Raw genomic sequence first — 24,198 nt, 5'->3', positions numbered from 1 at the left:
GTGCCTTATTTATATTGTATTTTTAATTTATTTTATTCAACTTGTTGACACGTTTTATTTTGTGTTTATGTATGTAAAAAATATTGTATTTTATATATTCATTTTTTATTTTTTGTATTCATTTATTCATTCATATTTTTTTTTATCTTGTTAACTATTCTGATTGTTAATTTGCTTTCTTTAAGTAAAAAAAAAAGGTCAAAGACAAAGCTATTCGGTTTCTTGTGAGTATATACACTTCACTGCCGATGTGGGGGGGCGCCACCTAAAATCTTGCCTAGGGCGCCAGATTGGTTAGGGGCAGGCCTGGATAAAAATATAACATTTACATAATAAAAATCAACTACAGGCTTCCCAAATGCTGTAATAAATTAAGCATGATGAGTTGACTTGAAACTGTTTCATGTTGCACTTTTTATACGTAGAAGAAAAGTTTTGTCATTTTATTTTATCTGAGCAACAACTTGCGGCAGTTTAATACAATAATAACAGAGAAATGTAACTCATCAGATCAGAACTGGATCAGATATTGTACACGTTTCTGTTGTGAATAATAAAGGACTAACTTTAGGCTGCCTCTGAATAATAGCATGAAATATTCCAGCACCTTCATAACATTTAGTTATACTAAAGCGTCACTCAAATCTAAATAGATTTATATAGCTTCATTGGGCCCGGCTACATTGATCCATTATGAAACCAACCTGATATATTTCTGTCTGTTACGTTTATTCTCAAAACGGAGTCAAATGTGCTGGAGACACATTATCAGAATCAGAATCAGAAATATTTTAATAATCCTCGAGGGGAAATTAATATTTTCAGCACAGTCCCATTCAAGAGCAGACAAACGTTACAGGGAGACAGAACAGGATCGCTGAAGGGTCTGCCAACTTCCGGCGCCCCGTACAAAAAAAGGTGAGAAACAGGTAAACGCTGGGGGGAAAAAATCAGTCTAAGCCTGGGCCCCTGGAGAGATGGTCCAGACTGAGGCCAAGGGGAAAAAACTCATAGCCATAGCACACAAAAACATGTGTTTAAGAGAGAAATATTAAAGACACTTCTACACATAGCCACAAAAGTAGAACAACAACAACAAAATAAAAACATATACACTGTGGTGGCCTCTGCGGTGTTCCACGCCATCGTCTGTTGGGGTGGGGGGGAGCATGACCAGAGACAGGAGCAGACCCAACAAAGCAACCAACAGAGCCGACTCCACCCTCGGCCAGTGTCCAGTCCGCATGGATGAGCGAGGATACGTCCAAAGAACCCGAGGTGTCTGATACCTGCTCATTCAGCCAAGACACTGTGAAGATTGTCCGTCCCGGCGCTCAGCGGCCCCGCGTTGCAACAAAGGGATAACGTTAGCGTTACTCACAAAAAAAAAGAGCTGGCGGGCTGAACTCATGAATGCCTGTTGCCACTCCAAACAACACAGACAATGAAGTCGTCGCACTCTCCAAAACATTCCTAACACTCTGAAAGTTAATACACAACAGTTGCTGCTGCGCTTCCTTAAAAAACATCTCGTTAACTGAAGATTAAAAACACACAAAGACGGACACAACGGATCAATGTTTTTTTTTTTTTTAATTTTATAAACCTTTATTTATAAATTGCAACATTTACAAACAATTGAGAAATAATAATAATCCAAATAAGTACAAAAACAGAACAAAAGAGCGCCAGGGAGTTGTAAACTGAATAAAGTAACTAAAATAGAATGCTAAATATATATATATATATATAACAAAGAGATAGGGTGAGAAGCTCTGTCATCCGCTACTTCTCCACACCGAGAGGAGCCAGATGAGGTGGTTCGGGCATCTGGTCAGGATGCCACCCGAACACCTCCCTGGGCAGGTGTTTAGGGCACATCCGACCGGTAGGAGGCCACGGGGAAGACCCAGGACACGTTGGGTAGACTATATCTTCCGGCTGGCCTGGGAACGCCTCGGGATCCCCCGGGAAGAGCTGGACGAAGTGGTTGGGGAGAGGAAAGTCTGGGCTTCCCTGCTTAGGCTGCTGCCCCCGCGACCCGACCTCGGATAAGCGGAAGAAGATGGATGGATGGATGGATGGAAGTGCAAAGCCATAGGCTCACACAAGTTCAGTAAATAATTTAAATTTGGAACACAGCATCATAGTTTTCACAGCTTTTTGGTTGTTAGAGGTCGAGAGTGTTTTCACATAGAGTTCTAATTATTTTTTTAAAGGCACAACAAAACAGGTCGGGTATTGAGAAACTTACATTTATGAATATAAAACTTAGCCAATAGTATAATGAGGTTGCAAAGGTCAAATTCCTTTTCAAATGTTTTCTCATACAGTGTAAATCCAAATAGCACATGTTTAAAACAAAGCACACATTTTGTCATGAATATTGTCCAGGATGAAGTGACAGATGCCCTGCCATAACAGTGCAGATAACTGACAATATGACCTGGTCCCTACACACCGGAGCTCTTGTAAAAAGAGCTCAGCCGCGCATGCACTTTTTGCGTCGGGTAAAAAGTGCACAGCTTCCTCCACCCATTCTCACTACATTCTACAGAGACACTATAGCGAGCCTGCTGACCAACTGCATCTCTGTCTGGACTGGAGCCTGCAGTGCCTCAGACTGGAAGTCTCTGCAGAGAGTGGTAAGGACGGCGGAAAAGATCATCAGGACTCCTCTTCCTCCTATCCAGGAGATCGCAAAAAGCCGCTCCCTGACCAGGGCTCAGAAAATCTGCAAAGACTCCTCCCACCCCCGCCAAGGACTGTTTTCACTGCTGGACTCTAGAAAGAGGTTCCGCCGCCTCTGAAGCAGAACCTCCAGGTTCTGTAACAGCTTCTTCCCTCAGGCCGTAAGACTCTTGAACGCATCATAATTATCCCCTCAAGTCCCCCCAAAAATGGATTAACTCGCTGGAATATAAAGACAATATAACATACATCCATAAACATGGATGCATATGAAAAAGTGCAATATATTTATCTGTACAGTAATCTATTTATTTACACTACCGTTCAAAAGTTTGGGGTCACATTGAAATGTCCTTATTTTTGAAGGAAAAGCACTGTACTTTTCAATGAAGATAACTTTAAACTAGTCTTAACTTTAAAGAAATACACTCTATACATTGCTAATGTGGTAAATGACTATTCTAGCTGCAAATGTCTGGTTTTTGGTGCAATATCTACATAGGTGTATAGAGGCCCATTTCCAGCAACTATCACTCCAGTGTTCTAATGGTACAATGTGTTTGCTCATTGGCTCAGAAGGCTAATTGATGATTAGAAAACCCTTGTGCAATCATGTTCACACATCTGAAAACAGTTTAGCTCGTTACAGAAGCTACAAAACTGACCTTCCTTTGAGCAGATTGAGTTTCTGGAGCATCACATTTGTGGGGTCAATGAAACGCTCAAAATGGCCAGAAAAAGAGAACTTTCATCTGAAACTCGACAGTCTATTCTTGTTCTTAGAAATGAAGGCTATTCCACAAAATTGTTTGGGTGACCCCAAACTTTTGAACGGTAGTGTATATCTGCACCTTATTGCTTTTTTATCCTGCACTACCATGAGCTAATGCAACAAAATGTCGTTCTTATCTGTACTGTAAAGTTCAAATTTAAATGACAATAAAAAGGAAGTCTAAGTCTAAGTCTAAGTCCAAAACAGGTGGTAAACAGTCTCTGGATGCATGTTTCTTACAAAAGGTGCAGGTAACATCAATGTCCTTCTTGTATCTAACCATCACAGTCTTTACACCAGGGGTCACCAACCTTTTTGAAACCAAGAGCTACTTCTTGGGTACTGATTAATGCGAAGGGCTACCAGTTTGATACACACTTAAATAAATTCCCAGAAATTGCCAATTTGCTCAATTTACCTTTAACTCTGTTATTATTAATAATTAATGATATTTGCACTTAATTGAACGGTTTAAAAGAGGAGAAAACACGAAACAAATGACAATTAAATTTTGAAACATAGTTTATCTTCAATTTAACTTTTTAAAATTCAAAATTCCACCGAAAAAAAGAAGAGAAAAACTAGCTAATTTGAATCTTTTTGAAAAAATTAAAAAAATAATTTATGGAACATCATTAGTAATTTTTCCTGATTAAGATTAACTTTAGAATTTTGATGACATGTTTTAAATAGGTTAAAATCCAATCTGCACTTTGTTAGAATATATAACAAATTGGACCAAGCTATATTTTTAACAAAGACAAATCATTATTTCTTCTAGATTTTCCAGAAACATTTTTTAAAAGAAATTCAAAAGACTTTGAAATAAGATTTAAATTTGATTCTACAGATTTTCCAGAATATTTTTTTTGAATTTTAATCATAAGTTTGAAGAAATATTTCACAAATATTCTTCGTCGAAAAAACAGAAGCTAAAATGAAGAATTAAATAAAAATGTATTTATTATTCTTTACAATAAAAAAAATACATTTACTTGAACATTGATTTAAATTGTCAGGAAAGAAGAGGAAGGAATTTAAAAGGTAAAAAGGTATATGTGTTTAAAAATCCTAAAATCATTTTTAAGGTTGTATTTTTTCTCTAAAATTGTCTTTCTGAAAGTTATAAGAAGCAAAGTAAAAAAATTAATGAATTTATTTAAACAAGTGAAGACCAAGTCTTTAAAATATTTTCTTGGATTTTCAAATTCTATTTGAGTTTTGTCTCTCTTAGAATTAAAAATGTCGGGCAAAGCGAGACCAGCTTGCTAGTAAATAAATACAATTTAAAAAATAGAGGCAGCTCACTGGTAAGTGCTGCTATTTGAGCTATTTTTAGAACAGGCCAGCGGGCTACTCATCTGGTCCTTACGGGCTACCTGGTGCCCGCGGGCACCGCGTTGGTGACCCCTGCTTTACAGGGTAATAACGATGATATCAAAGATATCTCTTCGACTTTGTTGGTAAACAACGGATCAATGTACCCGGACTATGGAGTTAAAAAGTTACGTACCGTGAGTTCTTCCCTTCATCCATGGCTACAACATGTTTCCTCTTCGGGTGCTCCCGAAGTAATGTCGTACTTCCGTGCCAGGCGAGGTCCATGCTGCACATTTTGCGGGAAAATGTATTCTTTGAAGTATTTAAGGTAAAGTGTTCCGACACTTTTCTCCATTGAAACATTAACCTCAAGATGTTTCATCCACTGAACTATCGGTGCTGCTTTCCTCCGCCATTTTTCAAATGTTTCCAGGCCAAAGGAGACGGTGGCGTCACGTGAGCGGCACATGACACGTCATTGGCTGGTTTACTGCCACCATCATTAGACGTAGCCGCAGCGCATGTGCATAGCATAGATCCAACGAATCGATGACTAAATTGAATTGATTGATTGAAACTTGTATTAGTAGATTGCACATTATAGTACATATTCCGTACAATTGACCACTAAATGGTAACACCCGAATACGTTTTTCAACTTTTTTAAGTCGGGGTCCACGTTAATCAATTCATGGTTTAAGAAAGCCTTGAAACGTGAAATATTGGAAATGATAAAATATAGTAACAATTACTTCCATCCCATTGATTTTTTGAACGTTGATGTTCCAGGTAATCTTATTTTCAGTGAAGGTATATAATCATTAACTTAGAATTTAATGGCAGCAACACATTGCAAAAAAGTTGGCACAGGGGCATTTTTACCACTGTGTTACATGGCCTTTCCTTTTAACAACACTCAGTAAACGTTTACCAACTGAGGAGACACATTTTTGAAGCTTTTCAGGTGGAATTCTTTCCCATTCTTGCTTGATGTACAGCTTAAGTTGTTCAACAGTCCGGGGGTCTCCGTTGTGGTATTTTAGGCTTCATAATGTGCCACACATTTTCAACGGGAGACAGGTCTGGACTACAGGCAGGCCAGTCTAGTACCAGCACTCTTTTACTACGAAGCCACGCTGTAGTAACACGTGGCTTGGCATTGTCTTGCTGAAATAAGCAGGGGCGTCCATGATAACGTTGCTTGGATGGCAACATGTTACTTCAAAACCTGTATGTACCTTTCAGCATTAATGGTGCCTTCACAGATGTGTAAGTTACCCATGCCTTGGGCACTAATACACCCTCATACCATCACAGATGCTGGCTTTTAAACTTTGTGCCTAGAACAATCCGAAAGGTTCTTTTCCTCTTTGTTCCGGAGGACACGACGTCCACAGTTTCCAAAAACAATTTGAAATGTGGACTTTTCCACTTTGCATCAGTCCATCTTAGATGAGCTCAGGCCCAGCGAAGCCGGCGGCGTTTCTGGGTGTTGTTGATAAATGGCTTTGACTTTGCATAGTAGAGTTTTAACTTGCACTTACAGATGTAGCGACAAACTGTAGTTACTGACAGTGGTTTTCTGAAGTGTTCCTGAGCCCATGTGGTGATATCCTTTACACACTGATGTCATTTTTTGATGCAGTACCGCCTGAGAGATCGAAGGTCACGGGCATTCAATGTTACATGCAGTGATTACTCCAGATTCTCTGAACCTTTTGATGATATTACGGACCGTAAATGGTGAAATCCCTAAATTCCTTGCAATAGCTGGTTGAGAAATGTTGTTCTTAAACTGTTGTACAATTTGCTCACGCATTTGTTGACAAAGTGGTGACCCTCGCCCCATCCTTGTTTGTGAATGACCGAGCATTTCATGGAAGCTGCTTTTATACCCAATCATGGCACCCACCTGTTCCCAATTAGCCTGTTCACCTGTGGGATGTTCCAAATAAGTGTTTGATGAGCATTCCTCCACTTTCTCAGTCTTTTTGCCACTTGTGCCAGCTTTTTTGAAACATGTTGCAGGCATCAAATTCCAAATGAGCTAATAATTGCAAAACACAACGTTTTCCAGTTCGAACGTTAAATATCTTGTCTTTGCAGTCTATTCAATTGAATATAGCTTGAAAAGGATTTGCAAGTCATTGTATTCTGTTTTTATTTACCATTTACACAACGTGCCAACTTCACTGGTTTGGGGTTTTGTATATATGTATATATGTATATACAGGCTAGTCTGGATAACATAGAAGTCTAGTGTTTTATTGATGATTTCATCTATTTAAAATAGCATGACATGTACATAGAAAGCGAGTTGATGACATCATCTACAATACTTGCACTAAGTATACTGCTTACATTCTCATCATGAAATCATTTGGACGACAACAAAGTGTGTCATTAGTAAGCAGGCGTCAGAGTTTACGGACAGCGCACAGCTGGTGAGGAGACGGATTGAGTGTCAAACCCACCGTTGGAGTCAAATCCAGCTCGTCCTCCGACACCCCGGGCGGAGGCGTGAAGCGAAAGTTCTGAAGGAGGGTGGTGAAAAAGAGGAAGAGCTCCATCCGAGCCAGACCCTCTCCGAGACAAACCCTGCGGCCTGCGGAAAGAATCAGTCTTGTTGTGTAAAACCTGCAAAGATGCTCGTTTAATGGCGGCAATGTTATTTCAACCAAACTTGCTTGAATGTTAGTGACATGTGCATTGGGGTCGGAATTTAGGGTTTAATGTGACAACACAGGCAAACTAGAAAATAGGTGTAAAAGGCTGTACCTGCAGAGAAGGGCATGAATGCATCCTTTTTGGCGAATTTACCCTCCTTGTCCAGGAAGTGGGAAGGGTTGAAGGTGTTGGGTGTCTCCCACTCACTCTTATCGTAGAGGACGGATGTAAGTAGAGGGATAACAATGGTGCCCTGTGGAGGAGAGCGTCACTAAACATCCAAACTTTGTCGCGATCATGCAGGGGCCGAGGGGGGGGAAGCAAACCTTTTTGATGAAGTATCCCCTGAAGGTTACGTCCCGGCTGGTTTGGTGCACGATGGCCATGGGGGCGATGTTGCCGAACCTCTGCGTCTCGTGAATGACGGCGTCGGTGTAGGGAAGGTTCTTGCGATCCTCCATTTGAATCTGACGGCTTCCGACCACTTTGCTCAGCTCTTCATGGACCCGTTCTGGACAGCGTTTTCATTTAGAAAATGAAACTAATAAATAACACGGACAACACAAACATTTAGCACATTTTCTCAAAACGGTGGCCTCTGCTCAAATAGGCGCCAAGCCCCGAAAGTTTTTCTTAAAAAGCTCTGAATCCAAATTTTGCTTTCAAGGGGGGGTTGGGGTCCCGTTTAAATACGTTTAAGGTTTCTCCTTAATGTACGGGCTTCTTATTAGCCGCCACACCTAACAAAATAAAGTAAAATAGTGTATTGTAGCGTCCAGAAGAAAACAAACAAAACTCAAACTCAAACTCAAACAGGCCGGACATCACATGGACAAAGATAAGACCTTCTGGAGGAAAGTTCTGTGGTCAGATGTAACAAACATTGAGCTGTTTGGCCACAACACCCAGCAATATGTTTGGAGGAGAAAAGGTGGGGCCTTTAATCCCAGGAACACCATTCCTACCGTCAAGCATGGTGGTGGTAGTATTATGCTCTGGGCCTGTTTTGTTGACAATAGAATTGGTGCTTTACAGATAGTAAATGGGACAATGAAAAAGGAGGATTACCTCCAAATTCTGTGTGCAAAGCAAAGGGTGGCTATTTTGAAGAAACTAGGAATATAAAACATGTTTTCAGTTATTTCACTTTTTTTGTTAAGTACATAACTCCACATGTGTTCATTCATAGTTTTGATGCCTTCAGTGACAATCTACAATGTAATTAGTCATTAAAAAAAATATATATATATATACACTATATATATATATATATATATATATATATATATATATATATATATATATATATATATATATATATATATATATATATATATATATATATATATATATAAAATATATATATATATATATATATATATATATATATATATACATATACATATATATATATATATATATATATATATATATATGTATATATATATATACATACACACACATATATATACATATATGTATATATATATACACATAAACATACATACATATATATATATATATACATACATATATATATATATATATATACATACATTCATACATACATACTGTACATACATACATATATATACACATATACACACACACATACATGTATACAAATATACATATATATATATATACACACACACACACATACATATATATATGTATACGTACATATTAGGGCTGCAACTAACGATTAATTTGATAATCGATTAATCTGTCGATTATTACTTCGATTAATAATCGGATAAAAGAGACAAACTACATTTCTATCCTTTCCAGTATTTTATTGAAAAAAAACAGCATACTGGCACCATACTTATTTTGATTATTGTTTCTCAGCTGTTTGTACATGTTGCAGTTTACAAATAAAGGTTAATTAAAAAAAAACACAAAAAAAACAATTCAAAATTATTATTTTTTTAAAATTACAAAAATTGCCTCTGCGCATGCGCATAGCATAGATCGCTGACTAAATTAATCGCCAACTATTTTTACAATCGATTTATATCGATTAGTTGTTGCAGCCCTAGTACATATATACATACATACATATATACACACACAAACATACATGTATACAAATATACATATATATACATACATATATACATATATACACACACAAACATACATGTATACAAATATACATATATACACATACATATATACATACACATATACACGTACATACACACACACATATACATATCCAGTTACTTTACATGCAGTCGGCTTTCGGCCCCCGGCCCAATGTCAAATGTCAAAAAGTTTGGATGGTAGGTCAAAGTAAACAAATGCCACATGACTTCCAAAGTGGAGAACCCGTGCTGTCTGGTGGAAACAATACCTTGTATTTGGGGATATTTGGCCATCAATAGCATGCCCCATCTCAGTGTGGTGGCGGTGGTGTCGGTGCCTGCAGCAAACAGGTTGGCCACAACGTACATCATGTTGTCATCGTTGAAGTGGCTCTTTCCATTCGATGCTTCCTGGGAAAATGACAATGACCAAACTTTAAACATATTGGCTTGTACCTAAACTCTCCCGATACAAGCAGTCCTGTAGCGTGTTTACTTGTGCAAAGATGGACAGCCACTTAACATCTAAATGTCCTCCAATAAGCACACAAGGTTGGTCATTTCTTGTATTTCAGTGAAGTCATTAACAAAAGGTAAACATGGTAGGCTATAAGCTACACAACAGCTATGCACACGGCAGCACTCTGGCTAAACATAGCGTGATAACTGTCCTAAATTGAACATTATTGCAGTCTAAAACACAACATTTGTCAAATATAGTTGCATAATACTTACAGATACAAAGTCTCCAAGGTAGACAGGTATTAGAAAGGAATAGGTAAGAACTGTGTCCGCATCATTTAATTTACCGCGTCACGAGCTTAACTTAATGAATTATTTTGACCACAAGATGTCGCCAAAAGCAAATCAACTCAAAGTTGTGCTGTCAAAAAAATTTTTTTTTAAAAATCACACTTTTGAATATGCAATAATTGTGATTAATCAGTAAATTATTTGCTTACATAATTCAAACTAACCTAAGAAAAAACCATAAAATCTTGACACAAATGCAATTTTACTGTCGGAATGTCATACAAAAACATTTTTAAAGGTTTTACATGAATGCACTTCATTAATTTGCTCACAATGACCTGATCACTGAGCGTATAGCAAACCACCACTAGTTACCTTTCAGGTAACTAAGGTAAAAGAGCATGTGTGCTCCAAACAAATTGTGTAATAAATCTCGATTTAAACCTGATTCATGCACTAGTTTTTGGTGATTAGTACATTCAAATTCATAGCCTGTTTTTTTTTTTTTTACCTACATAACATTACACACGGCAATATAATACAACTACACTATATTGCCAAAAGTATTTGGCCACCTGCCTTGACTCACATATGAACTTGAAGTGCCATCCCATTCCTAACACATAGGGTTCAATAAGATGTCGGTCCACCTTTTGCAGCTATTACAGCTTCAACTCTTCTGGGAAGGCTGTCCACAAGGTTGCGGAGTGTGTTTATAGGAATTTTCCACCATTCTTTCAAAAGTGCATTGGTGAGGTCACACGCTGATGTTGTTTGAGACGGCCTGGCTCTCAGTCTCCGTTCTAATTCATCCCAAAGGTGTTCTATCGGGTTCAGGTCAGGACTCTGTGCAGGCCAGTCAAGTTCATCCACACTAGAGTCTGTCATCCATGTCTTTATGGACCTTGCTTTGTGCACTGGTGCACAGTCATGTTGGAAGAGGAAGTGACCCGCTCCAAACTGTTCCCACAAGGTTGGGAGCATGGAATTGTCCAAAATGTTTTGGTATCCTGGAGCAATTAAAAGTTCCTTTTACTGGAACTAAGGGGCCAAACCCAACTCCTGAAAAACAACCTTACACCATAATTCCTCCTCCACCAAATTTCACACTCAACACAATGCAGTCCGAAATGTAGCGTTCTCCTGGCAACCTCCAAACCCAGACTCGTCCGTCAGATTGCCAGATGGAAAAGTGTGATTGATCACTCCAGAGAACACGTCTCTACTGCTCTAGAGTCCAGTGGCGACGTGCTTTACACCACCGCATCCGATGCCTTGCATTGGACTTGGTGATGTATGGCTTAGATGCAGCTGCTCGGCCATGGAAACCCATTCCATGGAGCTCTCTGCGTACTGTATGTGGGCTAATTGGAAGGTCACATGAAGTTTGGAGCTCTGTAGCAACTGACTGTGCAGAAAATCGGCGACCTCTTTGCACTATGCGCTTCAGCATTCGCTGACCCCTCTCTGTCAGTTTACGTGGCCTACCACTTGGTGGCTGAGTTGCTGTTGTTCCCAAACTCTTCATTTTCTTATAATAAAGCCGACAGCTGACTTTGGAATATTTAGGCGCGAGGAAATTTCACGACTGGATTTGTTGCACTGGTGGCATCCTATGACAGTTCCACGCTGGAAATCACTGAGAGCGGCCCATTCTTTCACAAATGTTTGTAGAAACAGTCTCCATGCTTAAGTGCTTGATTTTATACACAAAGGATTAGGACACCTGATTCTGATCATTTGGATGCGTGGCCAAATATTTTGGCAATATATGTCCTATGATATGTGCCGATATCGTATCAGATTTGTATCGGTGTCAGCCCCATACTTAAAAGTTCCAATATCGGAAGTGAAAAAGTCGTATTGGGAAACCTTTAATTGAAAGCGTCGACATACCTCCTCTTTTTGCTTGCGAATGAAGAAGCTGTCAGCTACCCCCGTGCACACTTCAGGGTTCAGCTTCTCCTTTACTTTGGCCAGCAGCTCCTTCACGTCCTGGAGGTTTTCGTCACGCCTCTTGATCATCATCCGCCGATGTTTACTCCAGCTGAACAGCCGTGGGAAGGCGTTGTAAAGCTGGAACAAGTGACGATTATGTTTTTGAAGAATGGAGGGGGGAAAAAAAGCATGTCCTCGGTTCGTTTTAAAAAAACCTCACCTGAGTCTGTGGCGATCCATTCAGTACAATGGTCTCATTGGCTCTTCTCACCATTTTGGTGAAGCGAGGGTCGCTGTAATCAAACCTGCTGCCGTACACGATGGAGCAGATGATATTGGACGTGGCATTACTCAGTGGAGCAGTTGTGTCAAATGGTTGCCCTGAAAGAAAGAATGGTTTTCCTTAAGGGATGTTGTCGGTACTTATACAAGTTTACCAACACACACAATCTGAATATTTGTGGTGTAACTAATATTTTAGTTGAAAGTATACCGTCGTGCTCATAAGTTTACATACCCTGGGAGAATTTATGATTTCTTGGCCATTCTTCAGAGAATATGAATGATAACACAAACACCTTTCTTCCACTCAGGCTTAATGGTTGTGAGAAGCTATTTATTGGCAAACAACTGTGTTTACTCTTTTTAAATCAAAATGACAAAAGAAAGTACCCAAACGACCCTGATCAAAAGTTTACATACCCCAGTGACTTTGATCTGATAACATGCACAAAAGTTGACACAAACAGGTTTGAATGGCTAATCAAGGTTCCAATCTTCACCTGTGACCTGTTTGTTTGTAATTAATGTGTGTGTATAAAAGGTCAGTGAGTTTCTGGGCTTCTGACAGACCATTGCATCTTTCATCCAGTGCTGCACAAATGTTTCTGGATTCCGAGTCATGGGGAGGGCAAAAGAATAGTCAGAGGATCTGCGAGAAAAGGTAATTGAACTGCATAAAACAGGAAAGGGGTATAAAAAGATATCCAAGGAATTGAGAATGCCAATGAGCAGTGTTCAAACGCTGATTAAGAAGTGGAAAATGAGGGATTCAGGTAGACCAGCAAAGATTTCAGCCACAACTGCCAGGAAAATTGTTTGAGATGCAAAGAAAAATCCACAAATAACTTCAGCTGAAATACAGGACTCTCTGAAAATGTGTGGTGTGGCTGTTTCAAGATGCACAATAAGGAGGCACTTGAAGAAAAATGTGCTGCATGGTCGAGTCGCCAGTGTCACAAATGTCGCAAATGTCACAAAGTATCCCGCTTATATTACGCCAAACAGCACAGAGACAAGCCTCAAAACTTCTGGAACAAAGTAATTTGGAGTGATGAGACCAAAATTCAACTTTTTGGCCACTCGACCAAGCAGCCCATTTTTCTTCAAGTGCCTCCTTATTGTGCATCTTGAAACAGCCACACCACAATTTTTCAGAGAGTCCTGTATTTCAGCTGAAGTTATTTGTGGATTTTTCTTTGCATCTCAAACAATTTTCCTGGCTGTTGTGGCTGAAATCTTTGCTGGTCTACCTGAATCCCTCATTTTCCACTTCTTAAGCAGCGTTTGAACATTGCTGATTGGCATTCTCAATTCCTTGGATAACTTTTAATACCCCTTTCCTGTTTTATGCAGTTCAATTACCTTTTCTCGCAGATCCTTTGACAATTCTTTTGCCTTCCCCATGAATCAGAATCCAGAAACATCTGTGCAGCACTGGATGAAAGATGCAATGGTCTGTCAGAAGCCCAGAAACTCACTGACCTTTTATGCACACACATTAATTACAAACAAACATGTCACAGGTGAGGATTGGAACCTTGATTAGCCATTCAAACCTGTTTGTGGCAACTTTTGTGCATGTTATCAGATCAAAGTCACTGGGGTATGTAAACTTTTGATCAGGGTCATTTGGGTACTTTCTTTTGTCATTTTGATTTAAAAAGAGTAAACACAGTTGTTTGCCAATAAATAGCTTCACACAACCATTAAGCATGAGTGGAAGAAAGGTTTTTGTGTTATCATTCATATTCTCTGAAGAATGGCCAAGAAATCATAAATTCTCCCAGGGTATGTAAACTTATGAGCACGACTGTACCTATTATGTTGAGTAGACTGAAACATGTAAACACTACCATGTCATCATCATCGGCGGTCACTTGAACGAGTATGACGGTGTATCCCTTTATGGAGGATGCCTGTGCGTGACTTAGTTTAACATGGGGAGACTGGTGCACAGACAGTCACCACACCATCCTTGACAGAATCGAGTCAGGGTCCAGTGGCATGGAGTCCAAGACGACTGGGGACCCTTTTCTGCTGCAGTCTTCTTCCGCCATCGCAGACGTTGTGGTAGTTCTTAAATCTACCGGCTTCCGCCTGCTCCGCTGTTGAGGTCTTCACCGTATCCCTGGCTAGGGGGTAGTCAGGTACTAGGCCTTTGCCAAGGGCCACCTGAGGTAACAGTAGTAAAGGGGTGCCCAAGACCCCCATAGAGGAGCCTCCACTGCCGGATGCACTTTAACGTCATACCCATGTCATACTTGGTAGGGATAGCAATCTTACTACTTATGATTCGATTGTATTCATAATATAATTTTTTTTAAATTACTGGGTTTTTTTGCTGTTATTTTATTACTGTTTATTAAATTATTGAAGCGAAGTGAATTATATTTATATAGCGCTTTTTCTCTAGTGACTCAAAGCGCTTTACATAGTGAAAACCCAATATCTAAGTTACATTTAAACCAGTGTGGGTGGCACTGGGAGCAGGTGGGTAAAGTGTCTTGCCCAAGGACACAACGGCAGTGACTTGGATGGCGGAAGCGGGGATCCAACCTGGAACCCTGAAGTTGCTGGCACGGCCACTCTACCAACCGGTATACCAATTAGTCAAAGTTAGAGTCCCAACGATAGTCACACACACAATAGGTGTGGTGAAATGACCCTCTGCATTTGACCCAACCCCATGTTCACACCCTGGGAGGTGAGGAGAGCAGTGAGCAGCAGCGGTGGCCACGCTCGGGAATCTTTTTGGTGATTTAACCCCCAATTCCAACCCTTGATGCTGAGTGCCAAGCAGGTAGGCAATGGGTCCCATTTGTACAGTCTTTGGTATGACTCGGCCGGGGTTTGAACTCACGACCTTCCAGTCTTTTACTGAATTGTGTTTCATCTTATCCGTTAAACCATATCCAATTATATTTCCAATCTGCAAAGTATCTGACAGTATCGTTTAAACAGCCACAAAACAGCCATTTTGAATATTCCACTCACAATGACTTTGGCAATGTCCGTGCATTCGGGATCTGATGACGTCACGGGGGAAACGCTGCATATATCAGCGGATCAGTCACAGGGGCGTGTCTAGCGGGTGGCCTGGGGGTGGGCCGAGAATCCGATAGCGGTGGAATGATTTGAAGCACATATTCTGCGGGTGGTGGTAGTGTTCTTCATCTTGTGACGTTACGTCACGATATGTGCCGAGCCTTTGAGCCCTGCGTCGAGTAATGGAGGGGGGCGTTTTTCCGCAAAGGGGAGGAGCCAGAAATGATACCATGTGACCGTTTCAGGACGCGGTTCAGATTTTGCGAGGGGATTCGACAACAACAAAAAATGGTGGCCATAAAAAGGACACACGGAGTGACGACATACCTTTAAACTTCTCAATGACGGGAATAAGGTGGCTGCACTCCTCTATGACTTTGTCTTCAGCGAGTCTTTTGCCCATTCCGAAGTCTCTCAGAGTGCTGAGGGCAAACCGTCTCATTTCTTTCCATGACTCTCCGTTTGAAAACACAATTCCTGGAAAACACATCATGAAATAAGTGACACATCTGACATCACATGGACAAAGATAAGACCTTCTGGAGGAAAGTTCTGTGGTCAGATGAAATACAAATTGAGCTGTTTGGCCATAATACCCAGCAATATGTTTGGAGGAGAAAAGGTGAGGCCTTTAATCCCAGGAACACCATACCTACCGTCAAGCATGGTGGTGGTAGTATTATGCTCTGGGCCTGTTTTGCTGCCAATGGAACTGGTGCTTTACAGAGAGTAAAATGGAACAATGAAAAAGGAGGATTACCTCCAAATTCTTCAGGACAACCTAAAATCATCAGCCCGGAGGTTGGGTCTTGGGCGCAGTTGGGTGTTCCAAACACACATCAAAAGTGGTCAAGGAAGGGCTAACTCAGGCTACAATTAAGGTTTTAGAATGGCCTTCCCAAAGTCCTGGCTTAAACATGTGGACAATGCTGAAGAAACAAGTCCATGTCAAAAAAACAACAAATTTAGCTGAACTGCACCAATTTGTCAAGAGGAGTGGTCAAAAATTCAACCAGAAGCTTGTGGATGGCTACCAAAAGTGCCTTATTGCAGTGAAACTTGCCAAGGGACATGTAACCAAATATTAACATTGCTGTATGCATACTTTTGACCCAGTAGATTTTCAGTAGTTTAGTTTAGTTTAGCTTATTAAGGATCCCCATTAGTCTACACCGCAGTGGAGACTATTCTTCCTGGGGTCCAGGCAAAAAACATCACACAATCACAAAACAAAAGATTACAATGCAGTACAACATGATCAAATAATAAAATGTAATACAAAAATAGCAACAACACAGAACCAAAAAAAGTAATAATAACTTCGAGTTTACATAATAATGTTCATACCAAAGATAAAAAGAGCAATATAAAATTAAAGCTGCAAGCAGCGATGGACGGGACCGACTTTGAGGGCTCATAAAATCCAAACCGTAGCAGTAATTAAAACTCTTTCATCAACTTTTAATCAGAAGGGTTCAATCTCTCTCCTGTGCTAATTTGAAGCCGACACGACAAACGCACTCAAAGGATATAATGTTTGAAAAAAGGTGACTGTTTTTACACAACTTTTGTTTTGAAGGGGGAATTGCAAGCTTCCTGTTGATTTTTGCTGGGGGTTGTCAGTGTATGAAATATAGGTCTAAGTGAGACCTACATGGAGGTTTTTGTTTCATGTCTCTACGAAATCCCTACTGGGAGTTACAGGCTGTGTTTTCTTCCTAGGGGGCGCTAGAGAGCAATTTTGAGTTTTGGGGTTTGGTTTTTTGATTAGATCGCAATTTTCGCCAGTCCTGATGTGTGTGTCCAATTTGGTGAGTTTTGAAGCATGTTAAGGGGGTCAAATTACAGCTCAAAGAGGCGGCGGGTATAATAATAAAACGCTAGAAATTCAATAGGGTCTTCTGTCCCAAAGGGACTCGGTCCCTAAATAGATATATATACTTTTCCAAAAATAAAACAAAGAACCAATGGCCTAAAATATACACATTAGTGTACCAAAGACATGTGACGAAAAAGTACCATCCATCCATAGTAGACCCATAATAAATTCATAAAAGAACCAAACTTCATGAATGTTTTTTGTGACTAACAAGTATGTGCTCCAATCACTCTATCACAAAAAAATAAGAATTGTAGAAATTATTGGAAACTCAAAACAGCCATGAATGACATTATGTTCTTTAAAAGTGTATGTTAACTTTTGATCACGACTTTATATATATATATACATATATTAGGGCTGTCAAAGTTAATGCGATAATAACGCGTTAACTATAAATTCCTTTGATGGCGATAATTTTTTTAAAACCGCGATTAACGATTTTGACCCTTTGCCCGTTCCATAGTTTGGGAAAATGTGTAAGGGCACCCAGCTCTGGGCTTCACTGCTTAGGCTGCTGCCCCCGCGACCCGACCTCGGATAAGCGGAAGAAGATGGATGGATGGATGGCGTAAGCTACTGTTGAGCCACAGGCTCGAAAATATCTAGTAAACCTGCACAAAGAAAGGGGGACCTTATGGAAACCTCAGATCCAAAGCCATGACAAGTCGTTCTCCGGACAAGATGAGACTATTTTACTTTCAATCAGCATCATTGGAGCGAACTTGGAGCTTGGAGTCCGTATTTGGATTACAGTTAAGTGCATTAAAAAACATAAAATGTCGATTGTTACTCGAATTGCTTTAGTAAAATGGATTACAAGCTCAGCAGGAACAAGAAAAAATGTAAGGTCACTTTTATCTGAGATTTTCGTCAAAACATGTCAAGTCTTTTCTTACCAATCACACACGTCCGGTTGGGGGCTTCACAATAAGAGCGCTACGCTTCACATCCGGTCTAAACAACAAAACAACGAAAATCGTCTTTCAATTGATCATGATATTCTGTGACTCTGTTTTAATATGCGATATTTCTAATTTAAAAAAAAACAATTCTGGCAGATTGAAATTAAGTGTACTTTAATGGCAGCGGCGATGTGAAGGAAGACATTCTCTCTTTGAACGGTCTCGTCTTTTTCTTCACTACCACTGAGACAAGGTTTAATACATGCCTGCTACTGCCCTCTGCAGCCCACATTGGGGAATTACAGTTGATTACACAATATTACCATCGCTATTGAATATTATTTTATAACCTGTTCTGATTGATCATCTGCAATTGCAGAATGTTTAACAGGCTGATTATTACATGTTATTAATAAGTAGGTAGAAAAAGTTAAAATAATTGTCATGCAGAGATATGAATGCCATTAACTTGCACTATTGTGCAGAAGTTTGGGGCAATAATTCCACAAGCACACTATATCCACTCATCACCCTGCAGAAGAAAGCGATAGGGTTCATTCATAAGTCAGGATATAGGGATCACATACGTACATTTTTCTTACATTCAAAACTATTGAAATTTAAAGATCTTGTGAAACTACAAACAGTACAAATAACATATTAAGCAAAAAACTATTCACGGCCTGGAAATGTGAAAATGTTTTTCACTGAAAGGTAAGAGGGTTATGATTTAAAGGGTAATTTCAATCTTCAAATTCAGAATATACACACAACACGAATAAGCTTTTGTGTTACAATATGTGGAGATGAACTATGGAATAGTTTGAATGCGGAATTCAAAGAATTTCCAACCTTAGATTTCTTTTAAAAAAAAACGATACAAAGACATGATTTTCAATATGTACAAGAATGAGGGTTTGTACATTATTATTATTATTATTATTGTAATTATTTGGGTAGTTATTTACTTATTGGTTTGTGTTACCGTCAATTAGTACTTGTATTCATGTGACTATGTATGTGTAAATTTTTGTGCCAAAGAAAAGTGAGTGAAGTGGGTTGAAGATTATTGATGATATATTGTAATAAGACCGGTACATTTATCATTGAATATAATAATAATGATGATTAGAAAGGTAGTTATTTGATTTATAAAATAAGGGGTGGGATATGAAAAAACCCAACCATTATGTAGTGTTTTCATTTTTTATGTTATAATTGTGAAATATTTGTTTCTATTTATGTACCTTACTGTAATGTTAATAATATTTCATTTTTTTCATTATTTTTTTCTTTTGCTTTGTTTTAACATGTCCAAAATAAACTACAACTTCTACTAACTTGTACAACATGTAAAGTGAAGAATATCAGAAACATGTATTCAAGAAGAAAAAATATCACCTAACATCTTTGACGATCAAAGCATGATCGTAACAATCCACATTTGGTGTTATTAATGCGTGAAACTGCTATCTAAACATGGAAGCGTACCTCCTCTCCTCTTAATACAAGTGCTCCTAAAGCAGTATTGCACATTCTGTATTCCTACAAAATAGAAAATCCAGCAAGACACCAACGCACTGCAAATATGTTTTTATTCTCTTTAAAAATGTGTTTATATCGTTTTCGTGTTGAGCTGTTTCAAAAAGCATAATTTTTAAAAACATTTTATCAAAGCAAATTAATTTTCCAGTCATTGTATTAAAAACTAAAAAATTATATGTGTAGGGTACAATTATTAATGACAAAAAAAGTATATCTTTCTGCGATTAATCACGATTAATTAATTGTCATTATCTCGATTCAATATTTTAATTCGTTTGACAGTCCTAATATATACACACACAAACACATATTTTTCTGTATCTATATACTGTATATATATTTCTGTACATACATATGTATATAGATACATATAGATATAGCTATATATTACAAATAGCTACTGCATATTTATAAATATATATACATATATATGATATATACAGGTACATCGTATATACAGTATATCTGTGTGTGTATATATATATTTATATATATATATATACACATATATATATATATATATATATACACATATATATATATATATATATATATATATATATATATATATATATATACATACACATGTATGTGTGTATATATCATCCATCCATTTTCTACAGCTTGTCCCTCTGGTATACACAGATAATGTATATACACATATATATGTATGAATGTGTATGTATATATATATATACACATAAGGAGAGAGATTTAAATTTAGATATGTATATATATATATATATATATATATATATATATATATATATATATATATATATATATATATATATATATATATATATATATATATATATATATATATATATATATATATATATATATGTATATATATATATATATATGTATATATATATATACACAGAGAGATATACATATATACATTTAGATATGTATATATACAGTATATCTCTCTGTATATATATACTGTATGTATGTATATATATATATATATATATATATATATATATATATATATATATATATATATATATATATATATATATATATATATATATATATATATATATATATATATATATATATATATATATATATATATATATATATATATATATATATACCGGTAGACAGAGAGCAGCAAAGAAAGTAATATAACAAATATTTTTCATTTAACTTTAAATATAATAAAGCTCTTAAATAATTTTAAATATATGTTTTTAAAAAGTTGAGTGCTTGGTTGCTTTATCAAATTTTTCAAAACTAAAATGTAGAAACAAAGGAAGCACAGCAGCTTGAAAAAATGGTTAGCACTGACGAAAAATGTTACAAAGGTTTTTATTCCTACTAAGAAAACTTACTTATTCATTACTTTGTTTTTTTCAAGTGTGGGGCACAATACAGCTTGGAAAAAAAAATTGAGAAAAAAAAATCCGAATTGACTTAATAATTTTATTTTTTAATCCTTAAAAAAACTGTACACATAAAATTATAAATCCAAATATTTATTATATAGATCATGTATTATTATAATTGTTTTTTTAAATGCTGCACTACATTTGATATATATTTTTTTATCTTTGTAGTTGCTTTTCTGCACGGCAAAAATAAATAAATAAGTGCACCAGTGAGTTCACTTTGGACCGTCCACTTAAATTGTAACTTCAATGGTTTAGACATTAAACGTACAATATTACGTCACAGAGGAATACTCTCACCATGGCCGTGGTTCATGTCCTGAAAAATCGGGAAGATGTGGCGCTCTCCAAATTCCTCTGCATGGTTGACCAGCGCCTCTTTGACCGCCTTGTATCCAGCCAGCACCACCACTTTATTGGTGCCCATGTAGACCGTAAATACGGACCCGTACCGTTCTGAAAGCTGTCAGAAGAGTCAGTGAGCAAGAAGCCGACATGAGGACTTTGTTGCAATTTTACCTCACAAAACTCTTTGTAGGTCTTGTTGAGATTTAGCTGCAGCAGGTTGCCAAGCAAGGGCCATGGTTTCGGCCCCGGAGGCTCCCTCTCACTTTCCTTGCTTTGCAAAGTGAAGCTCCTGGTGGCAACGGCTAAGAGGAGCAGCACAAAGACGCCCACCAGCACGGTGGTAGAACTCGACGAGAGCGACGCCAGGAAGTCCTCCAAAGGGGACATTGTTTGTGCAGCAGGAGCGGTCGTCTGCGTGGAGAGGAGGACTTCCACTCTTGTTTTCTTCCCTGGAGAGTTGGCGCTTCCACGCCCCTTTAACTCATTTTTACAGGTGTGAACATTTACAGGGTTATCACCAACCCATTAAACATGTAACACATTAAACCTTGTTTGGAATTGGGCAGGTGCATATTGTACATATACAAGCACATATACATACATACACTCATGCATATAATCACGTTTCATCAAACATATGTTGTTGCCCTAGGGCAGGGGTCGGCAACCCAAAATGTTGAAAGAGCCATATTGGACCTAAAATAAGTAAAACAAATCTGTCTGGAGCCGCAAAAAATTAAAAGCCTTATATAAGTGTTATAATGAAGACAACACATGATGTAAGTGTCTATATTAGCTATGTTAGCCTACTATCAAAGGCTGACGCAAATCTTCGTTGACAGAAATGTTGTATTTTAATTTTTATTCTACACATTTTGGAATAATTAGTAAAATGGAGGCTTCTCACAGGATGAGATAAGTTCTGGAAATTACTGGCTCAGAATGGCAACGGTATAGATGTGGGTGTCCAAGTTAAAGGAAACCGCAGGCGGTCTTCTTCTAATGAATTTATTACAATCTTTTTGAGCTGTGTAACGTTTGCTGTGGTCCGGAACAACATGGCACACAAACAACACAGAATTGCAGCCAATATTACATACAGATAACATGTCATGAGACATGCAAATATAAATTAAATACACGGACGACATAAGTAAAGGAAATTAAATGAGCTCAAATTACCTACAAATGAGGCATAATGATGCAATATGTACATACAGCTAGCCTATTTAGCATGTTAGCACTGATTGGCTCGCGGTCATGGATTGACCAAATATGCCTGGTAAGCACTCCAGCAAATCAACAAAGCTCCCCTTTGTTCATTCACGCACAGCATAAAACGTTTGGTGGACAAAATGAGACAAAGAAGGCGTGACATAAAACACGTCTTTCTGTGGCAGCGACGGAGAAAGTTGTACATGTAAACAAACTACGATGAGTTCGAGGATCGGTGAAATTGGTCAAACAAAACGGTGCTTGCCATATACTCTCATCAGTGAAGCATGTATAACATAAACAGTGAGATTTCTAGCAATTAGGAAGGTTTGTGTCATGTTTGTTCTCCTACAGAAAATGTTTTGCATTTTCATACATCTTTGAAAGAGGTCCAGAGAGCCACTAGGGCAGCGCTTAAGAGCCGCATGCGGCTCTAGAGCCGCTGGTTGCCGACCCCCGCCCTAGGGGAAACTGGCTAACACACGGCACACTGACAAAGCTTAAGCTATTGTTACTATAACAATCTACAAGGTTAATATAGTTTGCTTTTCTTTCTTCCCCTCCATTTATCTGCTTTCCTTTGTATTTCAAGTTATCATGACATATACGTATTGTTGCATTTGAACAATTGTATTGTTGATAATAGAAGTAATTATTGTTATTGTTCATTATCAATAGTGTTATTTCTATTGGTATTTGTATTGCTCCATTTGTAGTGTAATAATGCTCATTGTCATTTCTGTATTAGTATTTATTTCACTAACTGCTCCTTTGCTATCACTTTTACCATCATATTTGTACATGTCGTATTTGCTGATGTTGTTCTATTGTTGTTGTTATAGTTGTGTTTGCTGTTGTTGTCGTCTCTCTGTCTAATCCCCCTCTTGTCCCCACAATTTCCACCTCTGTCTTCCTTTTTTTCCTCTTTCTATACCCTCCTGCTCCGGCCCGGCTGCACCAAATGATACCATAAATACATTCAAAGACAAATAAGGCAACAAGAGAAGTATCCCACACTTCTCTATTGTAAAGTACATTTGAACAGCTGATATGGGCATCTACATCGACAGTGGGATTTGCCTAAGAAGCTGGACAGGACAAAAATAAATAAATTGGGCAGGTAAAAAAAATACATTAAATTTCAGTGGCAAAAAATATATATTTTTAATGGAAATAATAGTTGTAAGAACTAAATAGTAAAGCATATATGGTAGTAAATTACATTAGTTAAAATCGCCGCTGTAGTGGCTGATGGTTGCAGGAGCTCTTTGCTCTTTCTTGTGTATCCTTTCTTTGTTCCAGATGTTACCTTCTTGTTTTCATGTGATTTTTGTCTTTTGGATCTGGC

The 24,198-nt window shown here is 38.1% G+C and overlaps 1 protein-coding gene across 2 annotated transcripts; it reads right to left on the bottom strand.

Moving 5' to 3' along the window:
- Positions 1 to 1,690: 1,690 nt before the first annotated feature.
- Positions 1,691 to 23,038, bottom strand: LOC133642797 (cytochrome P450 2K1-like). 2 transcript variants are annotated; one of them, XM_062037186.1, is made up of 11 exons: positions 21,807 to 23,038; positions 21,588 to 21,750; positions 15,886 to 16,035; positions 12,452 to 12,612; positions 12,190 to 12,369; positions 9,810 to 9,951; positions 7,777 to 7,961; positions 7,562 to 7,703; positions 7,258 to 7,388; positions 4,977 to 5,069; positions 1,691 to 2,913 (listed from the first exon to the last, which is right to left on the bottom strand). In XM_062037186.1, the coding sequence occupies exons 1-10, from the start codon at positions 22,020 to 22,022 to the stop codon at positions 4,992 to 4,994; spliced, it is 1,548 nt and encodes a 515-aa protein (XP_061893170.1). In that variant the 5' UTR covers positions 22,023 to 23,038; the 3' UTR covers positions 1,691 to 2,913; positions 4,977 to 4,991. The 2 variants fall into 2 exon arrangements, with proteins under 2 accessions (XP_061893170.1, XP_061893171.1); XM_062037187.1 differs by lacking the exons at positions 1,691 to 2,913; positions 4,977 to 5,069 and having other exon boundaries at positions 6,919 to 7,388; positions 21,807 to 23,037.
- Between the last annotated feature and the right edge of the window lie 1,160 nt (positions 23,039 to 24,198).

This window comes from Entelurus aequoreus, linkage group LG25 (genome assembly GCF_033978785.1).
Source record: "Entelurus aequoreus isolate RoL-2023_Sb linkage group LG25, RoL_Eaeq_v1.1, whole genome shotgun sequence".
NCBI classification, from domain to species: domain Eukaryota; kingdom Metazoa; phylum Chordata; class Actinopteri; order Syngnathiformes; family Syngnathidae; genus Entelurus; species Entelurus aequoreus.
The sequence above is the reverse complement of the archived record's forward strand: the minus strand, read 5'-3'. Positions and strand labels throughout refer to the sequence as shown.